The following is a 14,933-nucleotide window of genomic DNA, read 5'->3' as shown; positions in this document are numbered from 1 at the left end:
TCCCTCATACTGGTCACTGGAAGTTCATCATGGCACACCATGGCAAAGAACTATCTGAGGATCTGAAAAAATAAATTGTTCCTCTACATAAAGATGGCCTAGGTTATAAGAAGATTGCCAAGACCCTGAGCTGCAGCACGGTGGCCAAGACCATACAGCGGTTTAACAGGACAGGTTCCACTCAGAAGAGGCCTCGTCATGGTCAACCAAAGAAGTTGAGTGCACATGCTCAGCGTCATATCCAGAGGTTGTCTTTGGGAAATAGACGCGTGAGCGCTGCCAGCATTGCGGCAGAGGTTGAAGGGGTGGGGGGTCAGCCTGTCAGTGCTCAGACCATACGCCGCACACTGCATCAAATTGGTCTGCATGGCTGTCGTCCCAAAAGGAAATCTCTTCTAAAGATGATGAACAAGAAAGCCTGCAAACAGTTTGCTGAAGACAAGCAGACTAAGGACATGGATTAGTGGAACCTGTGGTCTGATGAGATGAAGTTATACTTATTTGGTTCAGATGGTGTCAAGCGTCAAGCATGCGGCAGTCAAGTGTCTTACCTACAGTCAAACATGGTGGTGGGAGAGTCATGTTCTGGGGCTGCATGAGTGCTGCCGGCACTGGAGAGCTACAGTTCACTGAGGGAACCATGAATGCCAACATGTACAATGACATACTGAAGCAGAGGATGATGCCCTCCCTTCGTAGACCGGGCCGCAGGGCAGTATTCCAACATGATAACGACCCCAAACACACCTCCATGACGACCACTGCCTTGCTAAAGAAGCAAGGGGTAAAGCTGATGGACTGGCCAAGCATGTCTCCAGACCTAAACTCGACTGAGAATCTGTGGGGCATCCTCAAACAGAAGGTGGAGGAGCGCAAGGTTTCTAACATCCACCAGCTCCGTGATGTCGTCATGGAGGAGTGGAAGAGGACTCCAATGGCAACCTATGAAGCTCTGGTGAGCTCTGATTATGGCCACACAAAATATTGACATTTTGGGCCCAATTTGGACATTTTCACTTAGAGGTGTACTCACTTTTGTTGCCAGCAGTTTAGACTTTAATGGCTGTGTGTTGTGTTATTTTGAGGGGACAGCAAATGTACACTGTTATACAAGATGTACACTCACTACTTCATATTGTAGCAAAGTGTCATTTCTTCAGTGATGTCACATGAAAAGTTATAATAAAAAATTTACAAAAATGTGAGGGGTATACTGTAGGCGCTTGCATGGTTTCTTGTTTATATTTGTATTTATTTTGTTTACTTCAATTATGTGATTACTCCATTACAAGCATGCTTGCCAAAATGCTGTGCTCCTCTAGAATATATCTTTTTTTGTATTCGCTAGATAAGACCACCTTTCCATGGGTCAGGTACTTTTCCCATAATCGGGCAGGCACTGATGATATGTAATCGGGAGGAATAGGAGCCTTGTGGCCTTTAAAGTCTCACTGGTGACACCATCTGATCTGCTCTGGTGACACTGAACCTGCTGCCACCCGAGTGATGGTTGAATGTTATCCCAAATGACAATCCCAAGTGGCCTCTTGATCCAGTTAGTCAGGGAGGGTGCTCTCTCCTCCACTGGGAAATCTTTGTGTGTAGCTATCTGAAGATCCGTGCAGCATTTCGGGATTCCAAAAGATAGCCCGTTCCAGTGTTTTGCTGGAAATACAATGTTTTAAAAAAACAAATCCAGTTAAAATAGACTTCTCTGGATACATTTTATATAATTTGAGCAAACAAACACTGACATTTTAATTTAAAAAAGGAATTAAACATTAAGATGTCAGAATGCCAGTACACACAAGAGTATAGATAAAACCGATTGTAAGGACCTGTGACTGACAGTGGCTCTAAAAAATTATTAGAACATTAGATTAAAAAAAAATGCTTTCAACATTAATCTTTTAATCAACATAAATGTCAAAAATCTTTTAGACATAAAATTATTAACCTATCCACCTATCCTATTTTCTTGTTTATGGCAGAAAGTTAACCATAGAGCCCCTCTGTATTGTGCCTCCCCCCCCCCACACATACACATTAAATGGTTCGGTCCTGTCTCCAAACCAGGCCCGAACAGCACTTGCTAGCAATGAATTGCGAGTGAGGAGTGTCGGTGGAGCATGAAGGATGTCTCCACTTACTAAAGACAAACCTTGTTTCCTAAAATGAATAGATAAGACTGAAGAGAGAAAAGAAAGGGTGACAATATGTTACCCAATTTTTCAAAAAGGAAGGTGGGTGTAGTCCGTGAGTGGTGGAAATTAACCTACTAGCTTTGTCCATAGTGAAATAGGTTACTTTTGCACCCATAACATTAGTTACTTAATATCTTCACAGAAAAATCTGAGTGATTACATTTTGTTCCTCTTTTAGCTGACATTTAATCAATGCAGGAAAACGTTTAGCAAACTATTGATACTAAATGGGTTGTCCCTGCCCCCGTCTGGTGCCAGGCCCAAAAGATGTAGCTTCAGGCTCAGCAGCCCTGTCTGCCCATCCCCATACCCCTGAACCAGCCTTACTCCCAACTGAAAGAGGTGAGCAGCATTGTGCTGAATGTCACGTTAGTTCGCTAAATTGCAGGGGGTCCAGGGGATTAAAAAATAAATTATAATGACAAAAATAAAAATGATAAAATCCTTTTCAATAAGAATTCAAACATTCCATATCATTCTACAGATGATAATGTTAATTTATTTAATTGAGGTTAATGTATATTTAAGTTATATTTATTTTAAGTTATTCATTAATGTTGAGATTTTTCTAGTCCAGACAAACATTTACATTGTAAAAGGTGGCCTTCAGCACATTTCTTATAGAGGGTATCAGTCTTCCATCAAGTAGTGAATTCCACATAATAGAGCTGACGGTGCCTTCGGCTTTGGTTGTAGCTTGCTGGCAACAGCTCCTTAACTCGTGCGCATGCTAATATAAAGAAAATACTTCCTAATAATAATAAAATGCATGGTGTTTTTTTCCATTTGCTTTATAGTTAACAGAGTATGTTAAAGAAATCTTCTCAAACAAAGTAAAGTAATTCCTATATGTAACTCATAACTATGAAAGATGTGTTGCTCTGTCGTCCAAAACCCCGGACACCCACATCTTGACAACAGAACACACCGCTGTTCAGTTCAATCACCACCTGTCTTAGTGACGGTAACCAAATAAGAAAGATATACAATGAAAATGCATCCCATGCCTACACAATGTACAATAATCATAGTCTCCTACCATTGTAGTAAATTTAATTGGACAATTTATACCCAGTATTTAATATCTACAGTAGTGATACTATTCCCTGTGCACTCACACCCAATATTAAACAATCACACACCTCTAAATGTGCTTCGGCTCCCTTACCACTGTATGCATCATGCCGCCCCCCCCCCCCCCCCCCCCATGCATCTGGATGGGACCCGATGTGTTATATGTTCAGGGGTCCCAAAATCCCTGGCAGCACTCTATGACAACAATTTTGTCATAGTTCTTCTCCATGTACTGTAGTGGTCAAATAAGCAAGCCACTTACAGAACACACACACATATACACATCTGAAGTCTAACGCAGTCTCAAAAGTGCAGGGTCATTTCCTTTGCTACTGTACAGATAAAGGTTTAGTCATTGACAGCTCTGTTTTCATTCATTCAAACCATCACATAAAGTTGGCATGTTTAAAATTATACGATTCATGTTTATTTCCTTGAATCTATAACATTAGATTGGAACCTCTTCATCTTGCAACCCCCACTTTTTTTATAAGCCACATTGAGAAAACACCTGTTATGAGAAGGCTGTAGTTTAGGCCTTTTCCCTGTGCAAATCCTGCAGTGTGACTGAACTAACTGCTAAAAGGCTGCCTAAATTGCTGAGCCATATGTTATAAACCGAGGGTAGTATGAAGCCAGGTTTGAAAAAGCCTTTTTATAAAGGACAAGTTCAGTATTCAGAACCTATATCAGATGTTGATTTTGTTATGGAAGTATTGTTTTTAGTTTTTCAGTAACGTATCTTGTCTTCCAGACAATGTAAATAATGAACAAAATGCAGGTGTTGGTTTGTCAAAAATCCACAAAAAATGTGCGGTTACATTCAAAACTGCTTTTGAATGTTTTTCTCATATACTCCAAATATTCACTGAGCTCAGACCAACTCTGTTAAGTCAGCCTGTGTGTGTGCGTGTGTGTGTGTCTGTGTCAGGGGAAATGACTGTAACATTCTTCCCTGTGGCGTGCAGCACTGTTTTTACTCCTCTACCATAGCTCGTCAACGTCACTCTGCGTTTGGCCCCGAGGCCTGGCACTCTATGACACCTCGGAGTGACGCTCCTCTCACAGGCATGTCATTTGCCCTATGTCCTGCTGACACGAGCCTCGTTGTTTTTCTCTTGCTTTTCATTATCCATTTTTATCTTCTCTTCTATTTTTTCTGTTTCTCTCTTTTTTCCACCTCTTTTCTTTGCCTGTCCCCATTTTCTCTGTTTCTCTGCATGTGACTCTCAATTAGAGATGTAATCCACCCCCAGAAACACAAATTGTTAAACTCTTATTAATGTGGTAAATGTATGTTTTATTAATGGGTAAAATCTTTTATTTCCACCACAAATTCACCATAATTTAACTTCTAAGTTTCAACTATGTGCTCCATCTGTCAAAATAGGAAACTGTGGATTAATACATCATAGTACATTTCAAAAGTCTGCTCATCCTTAAGGAAAATGGAAACTTTTTTATGTTTTAGCCTTAAATCTAGCCAAATGAAACCAGTCCTTTTTGTCACCTTTAATAAGATATTCTAAACAACAACTTCTAGTGTGAAACAAATGGATAACTTCTCAACAAAAACATAAGTTTAATGCCATTGTTTATAATTGGGGCAGCAGGGTAGCTCTAGGGTGTGAGCCAGGAAACAAAAAGATACTTATTATAATTCCCATTGTCAAAAACCTTGTTGTACTTTTCCTGAGCCAGACATCTAACCCTAATTGCTCCTGGGCTGTTGTAAAAACAATGGTGTTATTAGCATACTCACCTGTATCAGTCAAATATTAGTAAAAACAATGGTGTTATTAGCATACTCACCTGTATCAGTCAAATATTTGTAAAAAAAACTATGGTGTTATTAGCATACTCACCTGTAACTGTCAAATATTAGTAAAAACAATGGTGTTATTAGCATACTCACCTGTATCAGTCAAATATTAGTAAAAACAATGGTGTTATTAGCATACTCACCTGTATCAGTCAAATATTTGTAAAAAAAACTATGGTGTTATTAGCATACTCACCTGTAACTGTCAAATATTAGTAAAAACAATGGTGTTATTAGCATACTCACCTGTATCAGTCAAATATTAGTAAAAACAATGGTGTTATTAGCATACTCACCTGTATCAGTCACATATTAGTAAAAAACAATGGTGTTATTCGCATACTCACCTGTAACTGTCAAATATTAGTAAAAACAATGGTGTTATTAGCATTCCCCCCTGTATCAGTCAAATATTTGTAAAATCAATGGTGTTATTAGCATACTCACCTGTAACTGTCAAATATTAGTAAAAATAATGGTGTTATCCGCATACTCACCTGTAACTGTGAAATATTAGTAAAAACAATGGTGTTATTAGCATACTCACCTGCATCTGTCAAATATTAGTAAAAACAATGGTGTTATTCGCATACTCACCTGTAACTGTCAAATATTATTAAAAATAATGGTGTTATTAGCATACTCACCTATGCCTGTCAAATATTAGTAAAAAATAATAGTGCTCTTCTGTATCACAACTTTTTTGAGTACTCAAATTTGACCCTACATTTAAAAAAACTGCGCTTTATGTGAAAGAGGAAAAGAAAAAGAAAATTTTCCAAGGAAAAGAAAAACAAAATAATTTTCTGTCAGAATTTCTAAAATTCACTGTAATTTAAAGGTCCGATGTTTGTGTTCACATGCCACCTATCTCTGGCAATGTTCTTTTAGCTTACACACAGACACACACACACACACAAAGCAATTCCTTTATGTATATGTTTCTGAACAGATTTATATTTTCCACTCATTTTTACACAGCTTGTTTATCTCTGTAACAATGGTGGCTCTCGATGGTAAGTTATACGTTGTTCCATTCGATGCAAAACAAATGATATCTCCCAAGGGGGACATCACCAGACCTGGGCTTTCGGCTGGTGCTTCGTTTCAATGGTGATGTATTTTTTTTTTGTTTCCTTCAATGGCAAGAGCTTTGTTACACTCTCAGGGTATTATTAAATTAATCAGCCGTTCCAGAGGCGCCTTTTATTGCAGGTGCTGTCTTTTTCCATGTTGGTCCATTGACTAGAGTGTCACATCCCTTAAATGCACCCCCCTCATATCATCACAATGTCTGTGTGCATTTGCAGGCCGTGTCAAACTCAGTACAAGGTTGCTGGTCTGATCCCATAGTTCTTCCGTCTCTTGTCACTGTGCTTTTGATCAAGGAACCACATAGAGTAATTGCTGTTAGGCTACTGTGTAAAGCGCATCAACCCTTTTTGTCAAGCATTTAATCCAAATATGCTTTTCAAGGTATTGTCCTATTGGTGATGTTTAGGATACTAAGTGTTTAGAGCAGGGCTCAGATGAGGTCCTTTACACAACTCACCTGGTGAGCCACATTTGATGGAGGATATTGCAACATTACAACCAAACCTGTATTTAATTGATCCCCAATTCAATTAATCTGCAACCACATGCATAATATATATCAGGGGAGATCTGAAATATACAGTGGATATATAAAGTCTACATACACCTGTTAAAATGCCAGGTTCTTGTGAAAAGAATGTGAAAGAATGAGACAAATAAATCATGTCAGAATTTTCTCCACTTTTAATGTGACCTATAATGTGAACAATTCAATTGAAAAACAAACTGAAATCTTTGGGGGGTAAAATGTAAAATAAAAACCTTACAATAACCTGGTTGCATAAGTGTGCACACCCTCTTATAACTGGGGATGTGGCTGTGTTCAGAATTAACCAATCACATTCAAACTGATGTTAAATAGAAGTTATTACACATCTGCCATAATTTAAAGTGACTCTGATTAATCACAAATAAAGTTTAGCTGTTCTTGTAGGATTTTCCTCAGAGCAAAAGCCATGGTCCGCAGAGAGCTTCCAAAGCATCAGAGGGATCTCATTGTTGAAAGATATCAGTCAGGAGAAAGGTACAAAATAATTTCCAAAGCATTAGATATACCATGGAACACAGTGAAGACAGTCATCATCAATTGGATAAAATGTGGCACAACAGAGACATTACCAATAACTGGACATCCCTCCAAAATTGATGAAAAGACGAAAAGAAAACTGGTCAGGGAGGCTTCCAAGAGGCTTACAGCAACATTAAATGAACTGCAGGAATTTCTGGCAGGTACTGGCTGTGTGCTACATGTGACAGCAATCTCCCGTATTCTTCATATGAATGGGCTATGTTGTAGGGTGGCAAGACGGAAGCCTTTTCTTACAAAGAAAAACATCCAAGCCCGGCTGAAGTTTGCAAAAACAAACATCAAGTCCCCCAAAAGCACATGGGTAAATGTGTTATGGTCTGATGAAATCACGGTTAAACTTTTTGACCCTAATTCCAAAAGGTATGTTTGGCGCAAAAACAACACTGCACATCACCCAAAGAACACTATACCTACAGTGAAGCATGGCGGTGGCAGCATCATGCTTTGGGGCTGTTTTTCTTCAGCTGGAACCGGGGCCTTAGTCAAGGTGGAGGGAAATATAAACAGTTCCAAATACCAGGCAATTTTGGCACAAAACCTTCAGGTGTCCGTTAGACAGCTGAAGATGAAGAGGAAGGTCACCTTTCAGCACAACAACCACCCATAGCACACATCCAAATCCACAAAAGCATGGCTTCACCAGAAAAAAAACTTTTTGGAATGGCACAGCCAGAGCCCTGACCTGAATCCAATTGAACATCTGTGGGGTGATCTGAAGAGGGCTGTGCACGGGAGATGTCCTCGCAATCTGACAGATTTGGAGCGCGTTTGCAAAGAAGAGTGGGCAAATATTGCCAGGTCAAGATGTGCCATGCTAATAGACCACCTACACAAAATGACTGAGTGCTGTCATATAATCAAAAGGTGTTTCAACAAAGTATTAGTTTAAGGGTGTGCACACTTATGCAACCAGGTTATTATGAAATTATTTATTTTTTTTCTCAAAGATTTCAGTTTGTTTTTCAATTGAATTGTTCACGTTGTAGGTCACATTAAAGGTGGAAAAAGGTCTGTCATGATTTATCTTTGTCTCATTCTTTTACATCACAAGAACCTGGCATTTTAACAGGGGTGTGTAGACTTGTTATATCCACTGTATATACAGCATAGAGATTATTTGTCAATTTGGCTTTTAAAATATGTGTTTGTGGAAATGTAACTAGTGATGATACTCTATCAATGCTTAATTTCGTCCTGAAAAAAACACATAACGTGCTGACAACTAGTTCGAATATATGATGCTTAAGTCACCTAGGAAATCATATTGCTGTCACCTGACTGTCAACTGAAGTGATTCTGATTAGCTCCACAAAATAAGATGCTAGTTATTTACTTACATACGTCACAAGGAACCACAGGTTCTTATTTTTGAAAGGAATATAACAATATAAGAATCATGGAACACTGTGAAGAGCCTTGCTGAGAAATGGAGGCAAGATGGCACCACTAGGACATCAGGATGTTCACCTCTAGAACATCAGGATGTTCACCACTAGAAAATCAGGATGCAAAGATCAGGATGTTCTTCCAAAATGGGTGACAAGGGAAGAAGAAAGTTCATCAAGGAGCCTAGAAACAGGTCAGCAGCAACCTTAAAGGAGCACCTGGAATATTTGTCAGGAAGTGAACTCTGCATTATAACAGCCATTGTGTGTATTCTCCACAAGGGGGTTGGTCAGTAAGACGTAAGTAATTTATTATTACAACAACCAAAAACATACATTTTGCAAGAACACATATTCAGTCTCCCAATCCCATGTGTGAAAAAGTGTTATGGTCTGGTGACACCAATGTAGACATTTTTGGCCTTATTTCCAGTAGATATATGTTTGAATCAAAGCCAGAAGCTCCTCACCCTAAGTACACAGTACCTACAGACAGGCATGGTGGCAGCAGCGTCATCTGTCAGATAGCTAAAGTCCTGGGTTGGCCCAGTCAAAGCCCGGACTTCAATAATATAGAAAATCTGTGGACTGAATACTTACCTGGTAAAATACTAGTCAAAAAGGTTGGATGAATCCTGGACCTCAATCCTATAGAACATATGTGGACTGACCTAAATAGGGCTGTGCACAGGAATTGCCCTCACAATTTGACTGAGCAACTTTTCTGCAGAGAAAGTGGGATAAAATTGCAAAATCTATGTGTGCTAGGTAGATAGATACCTATCCAAACAGACTGGGTGTGTAGGCATCTTCAACCAATACGGCGAAAGTTTATTTTTATTATCATTCAGAAAAATATCATTCAGATCATATTTGAAAAATATCATTCAGATCAAGGTAAAAGTGTGCCTTTAAATAAGTGACAGAAAAGTGAACAGACTATATCCACAATATATTCTGGTTAATGGAGATGGGACACTATCACATTTAACAATGCCTTTAAAATGATGACTTGCACTCTAAATAACTAAATAAACCAATAGATGTCACAGGCATACTTTTTATAACACATCAATCCATCTATATTGTCATGTCAAAGTTTCTATTTTGAAGACATCTCCTCACAGTATTCAGTGCGTCACTAGATATATATTTTCTTCCTCTAACTACCATGATGCAAAGTAGTTGTCTCCTTTTCCTGTGGTTCCCAGCTTGCAGACTCACAGCACCCCTTTTGTCATTGCCATAACAACCTAATGCACCCAGATTTGAAGTGCAATCTTTACCAAATTGAACATGGTAAGTTTTTAACTCTTATAATTGATGATGCAGTTTGTTTCTCTGAGGGGATGCCAGTCTTCCTCTGGATGTGCCTGCTGGAGATTATAGGCGACATGGCCATTAAGGCCCGATCGTTCATCAACATGTTCAAAACGTTCAGTGGACCAGTGGATGAAAGAACATGCATGCAGGTTCAATGGGGTTGTTTGTTTGTCCCATTAGGTGAAATCCTGTGGACCCTACACTTTCCTGACATAAAATGCAAGTTGTTTAATTTCACATCCAATTTGTTTTAGACAAATGTCATGACTATCGCTTTCCCTATCTTTCACTTTTTTCCTCTCTCTCTCTCTCTCTCTCAGGAAGTTCATCCCCTCTCATTGTACTTTTCCTCTCATCTAAATATTGAAAGGGTTTTGAAACCGAGCCCTTGTCCTGTCTGCCTGGTACATGGTCCTGCACTATGTATAATTTAAATGCAGAGTACGCCCAGTCGTTTCGTTCACACTAATGAAACTTCCTTGTCAGCCATGTCCTTCTCTGTTGTCCCTTTGCTGTTCATTTTAGTCCCGTACACTACTAAACTCAAACATATGTTCTAAATTCTGTCTTGTCATTGGCCATTTCCACATGGCAGCAGGTCAGAGCATTAGCATCCATAGCATTTCACTGGCTTGCCATTTGGTTTCTTTTGTCAAGTCTCGCTGTTATCACTTTTATAGTTTCTACAAAAATCACACTCCTCATTAATAGGCTTGATTTATAAGTGACTGTTAGGGAATGCAAGCAAAGGGTCTGTAATTATAACCAAGGGCTGTATATTGTCTAATAGGTTTCAAATGAAATTGTATTTGGCACATGGTTCATTAACAACAGGTGTCGACTAACAGTGAAATGCTTTAATTAGGCTAATGTTATGCAGCCTATAAAATTATGTTTGAATAGTTGAAACTATTACGGGCCTAGACAAGATGCTGACCTCACATTTCCAGCCCAACACTCCCTCTACCTATCTGGCAGAATATGTCAATGTAAAATGATACATCAAGGAACATAAGTTGCCTTCTAAATATTTCACCAAAATATGAAAAAGTATATGTATGAATTAATTTATTAAAATAATGAATGATCACCAGGCTATCAGGAGGTACCCAAACAGGATTAGCCTGCTACTAAACTTTGGATGGCATAATAAATTTACTTTTATAGTTTATCATTCTTCCAGACAGTTAAAGTAATATTATATAGGTTATCAACAGGGTAGGTTGATATGTTGTATTTCTATTCACATTATGTTGTAAAATCATTATGTCTCACGAAAAAAGCCTGTTGTTGTAAACAGTGTATTATCTTATCCCAGTACAAATGGCTAATTCTGACCTTCATGTTCAATATGGGAATTGGATTGTGTCTTCTCGCTGTTTCCTTTCATGAAATCACTTCTGTCAGGAAGAGCTGTGCTATTAAAATACAAGAACAAAACTCTGGAGTAAAAGTCTGACTTTGTGGTGTTTGCTCTTACCTGAAGGCTTGTTTTATTTTATTGATGCTATAAAATGCATGGAGTTCAGGGAAGACAACTAAGAGTTATGACATGACAACAGTGACAAGGTGGTTCAAACTGCCTCGGGTTGACAAGAATGTTTACAGCAGGGAGACACTTCTTTGTCTTTCACTTCTGTTGCGGAAGGTTCTCTAACCCCTAACACTGAATTGAGTTTAGTGTATATAATAGAATACGACTCCCGCGTCTTATGATTTGATCATTACTTCTCCCTGCAAAGCTTTCAAGGGGAAAGCTTTTTATCTCTTGATATTCACTGTAGACTGAAGTGGAACTAGTCTTGAAGCTGCATCACACTCAGGCTTGCTCCCACGCGCACACACGCACAGACACGACAACACATTCACAAACTCACATGCATGCTGACAGTATCGCAAAAAAAACGACACACAATAAGATGACAGTATCAACGTAAATCACACTGTGACGACAGTGCAGTCAGCTTGCATTCAGCCCTATTTTTGGCATTCACTATTTCTATGGAGAACAGTGACAAGCTTGTCTGCCATAGCTATGGATGAGAATGCATACTATGTGTGTAATAGCCATGGTTGATAGCTGTTATTAGCTGTTATCTTAACTGTCATGGAAATAACAGTTCATGTAATTCACGCACACTAGAGGAATTGTTCAGTATCAAGGACATTGTTGACCTTTTTTTATCTTGACAACCTGAAGATACAGCCATAATGTTTATGGCCTGCCAAGTGCACTGGAACTTGAACGTGTTTATTTGTATTGTATTAACTGTTGAATGTGTAAATAAAGTGTCCTTTAGTGCAATTTAACGGTGAGCAATATTCAACAGTGTGTCTGGGAAATCGGATACTGTCACAAAATTGGTAATGGTAATGTGTCCAGGGATATTTAGTCATATTAGATCTCTCCATCTCTGTCTCCAGGTTTGCTCCTGTCAGTGAGTTGGCCCCAGTAGGCAGACCAGTGGGCAGCATCCTGGCAGCCGCCATCAACCAAACTATCTTCTACTCCATAGTGGGAGGAAATGAACGCGGTAAGTGCAGACTCTTAACATTCATTGCTATATATAGTAAAAAAATGACTTAGTGTAATAAGAAATTGACACATTTCTGTCTTTTCCATTATTGTAATAATGTACTGTTCATGAACAATGAAACTGAAATTCTTTGTGATTGGTAAAAATGAACTCGCCTGTCAATGTCTGAGTACTGAGAAGCAGTAAAAAGTGCTATTACATCCTCTGAATAAAAAGAGGGGAAAGGTCCCCAGTATTTGTATCTCGGTAAACCTTTGGGACTTGTTCCCACCAGCAGAACATTTCCAGTTTGACCAGGTTTCTAGAGAAACCCCAGAAAATTGTAATTGAGGAACATTGTGTCAATGTTCAAACAATGTTTTTGTGGAGAGGGTTAATTCCAAATTAATATTAACATTGCTTATATTTTGATAAAAAATTAAAAGGAAAAAACATTGGAAATAGGTTTTGGAAAACCTATGACTCTTTTAACTTAAATCAAGCTACTTAGGTTTAGGGCTGGTTTTAATGACAGATTAATCCTACTGTAGTCCTGGACTAAAAATCAAGCTCAATGGAGATTGCCATTAACCATTCAACAGAACAGATGTACTGGAATTACATTATTCAAAAGGTTTAATCTTAAAATCATGCCCTACTAAGCCACTGTTCTACCCTTGGGACTAGTTTCTCTATTGAACTATTAACAGTTCTTCCAAAAAACCTTTTTTGTAAAATTCTGTTCCATTATTGGGTAATTTTTTTTTTTATCACAGTGATTTACTTGTACTAAAAGAGAGAACTAGCTGATCGAAGCAACAACAAAAAAATGCATTGATTGATGAAAAAATTTAAATCATTGTCTTGATATTCCTAATATACATTTCTGCATGTTATGTTCCAGTCCATTCAAGAAAGGCCCAAGTGAATGAGGCTACTTATGTTGATGTTTGTTATTTCACACATATTTAACATGCAAAGCCTTAAGCGTTGTTTCCTTAATATGAATAAATACAATTCAGTGGGCAACTTTTCGACCACAAACCATGCAATGAATTTGAATAAGTTAGCGTTCCAAGGTGTTACGGATTTACACTGGTGTTCATTGCCTTTGAACACCCTTTTTCAATGTTAGATCACAAGGCCTAGTGTAGAATGGCCCTGCCTAAAAGAAGAGAGAGGAGAGGTCAGGGAATGCTGCTGATGTCCTCAAGTTGTGCCATTTGTTCTCTTGTTGGTTGCAGGTGATTTCCAAGTGAATAATCGGACAGGTGTGATCTCTACAGCTAAACCGTTGGATTATGAAACGGTCACCAGCTACGTGCTGAGGGTACAAGCTGACTCCATGATCGTGGTCGTTGCCCAACTACGGGTCCCCTCCAAAAGTAAGAGGGGGGTGTTGAACAGGCATAGGTGCTGGGAATCTACTTCAAGATTTTACCTTCCCTGCTGGATACTGTAGTTGTCATTGTTATTTTGTGGTGCCAAGATGCATAATGACACAATGTGCCCCCCCCCCCCCCCCCTGCAAACATACACAAATGAGGATTCTAAACCAAAACCTCATAGTAACTATTAGCCTTAACTTAAACCCATGCCTTTATTCGAATGGGTACCAAGGACATTTTTCCTCAAGATTTAATTATTTGTTTTACTGTCCTTGTGTTTTTGTGGGGGCCCTCACGAGTATAATAAAACAAGGCCACACACAAGCACCCCCACACGCACACGCACACAATTAAAAAAGCAGAGTATATGATTGGAATTTATTTAACACAACTCCCTCCAGCTCCACCTCACCATTCTTTCCCTTAAATTATAATTTACTTTACACACACTCAGGAGCTCATTCTGCCATGGGAGCCATCCTACTTTTAAACGAATGGCTTTATGTTTGTGTGTATGCATTTGTGTGTCTGTGAGGGCTGCATGGCTCTGTGTGTGTGTGTGTGTGGTGTGTGTGTGTTTCTTAACACTTGTGCACATATGTTTGCGAGTGTGTCTTTTCTGAAAAGTTGCCAATTTCCCACAACACCACAACAGATAAACTGTGTTTTTTTTTATCAGTTGAATAAAAAAATTCAGAGAAATTGAGGGAGGGAGAGAGAGAGAGAGGAAAAAAAGACGAGAGGGAGAGACTCACAGAGAAAGAGAAACTGTGCACTGAACACTCAGTCCTCTTCCTTCTCCCTCCAGGCCTTTCCTCAGGGTCTCACACAGTGGTGTTCGTGTCTATGATTTGATATACTGTTTTTGTGTGACCTGTTCCCTCGGCTCATCCTTAGCCTTACGCCACACGACTTTGCATTTCTGCTTCGGAATAAAATGGACCAAGACAGTGCATATTTTTCACCCAACTGCAATGTGGACCATAGTAGATTTTTGCTGAAGTTTGTACATATTTGTACAGAATAAGTGTGACAA

General features: G+C 38.9%; 1 protein-coding gene across 4 annotated transcripts in view; it reads left to right on the top strand.

Moving 5' to 3' along the window:
* Nucleotides 1-14,933, top strand: part of LOC105010659 (protocadherin-15) — a 226,731-nt gene that overhangs the window by 179,161 nt on the left and 32,637 nt on the right. For all 4 annotated transcript variants that reach the window (XR_004575807.1, XR_004575806.1, XM_034292761.1 and 1 more), the window contains exons 25-26: nucleotides 12,418-12,527; nucleotides 13,754-13,894. Coding sequence is in view for 2 of the 4 variants with exons in the window: in XM_034292761.1 (XP_034148652.1) it covers nucleotides 12,418-12,527; nucleotides 13,754-13,894 (251 nt within the window). In the remaining 2 variants the exon portion in view is untranslated. The remainder of the gene's footprint in view (nucleotides 1-12,417; nucleotides 12,528-13,753; nucleotides 13,895-14,933) is intronic.

This window comes from Esox lucius, chromosome 6, assembly GCF_011004845.1.
Source record: "Esox lucius isolate fEsoLuc1 chromosome 6, fEsoLuc1.pri, whole genome shotgun sequence".
In the NCBI taxonomy this organism is placed as follows: domain Eukaryota; kingdom Metazoa; phylum Chordata; class Actinopteri; order Esociformes; family Esocidae; genus Esox; species Esox lucius.
The sequence above is the reverse complement of the archived record's forward strand: the minus strand, read 5'-3'. Positions and strand labels throughout refer to the sequence as shown.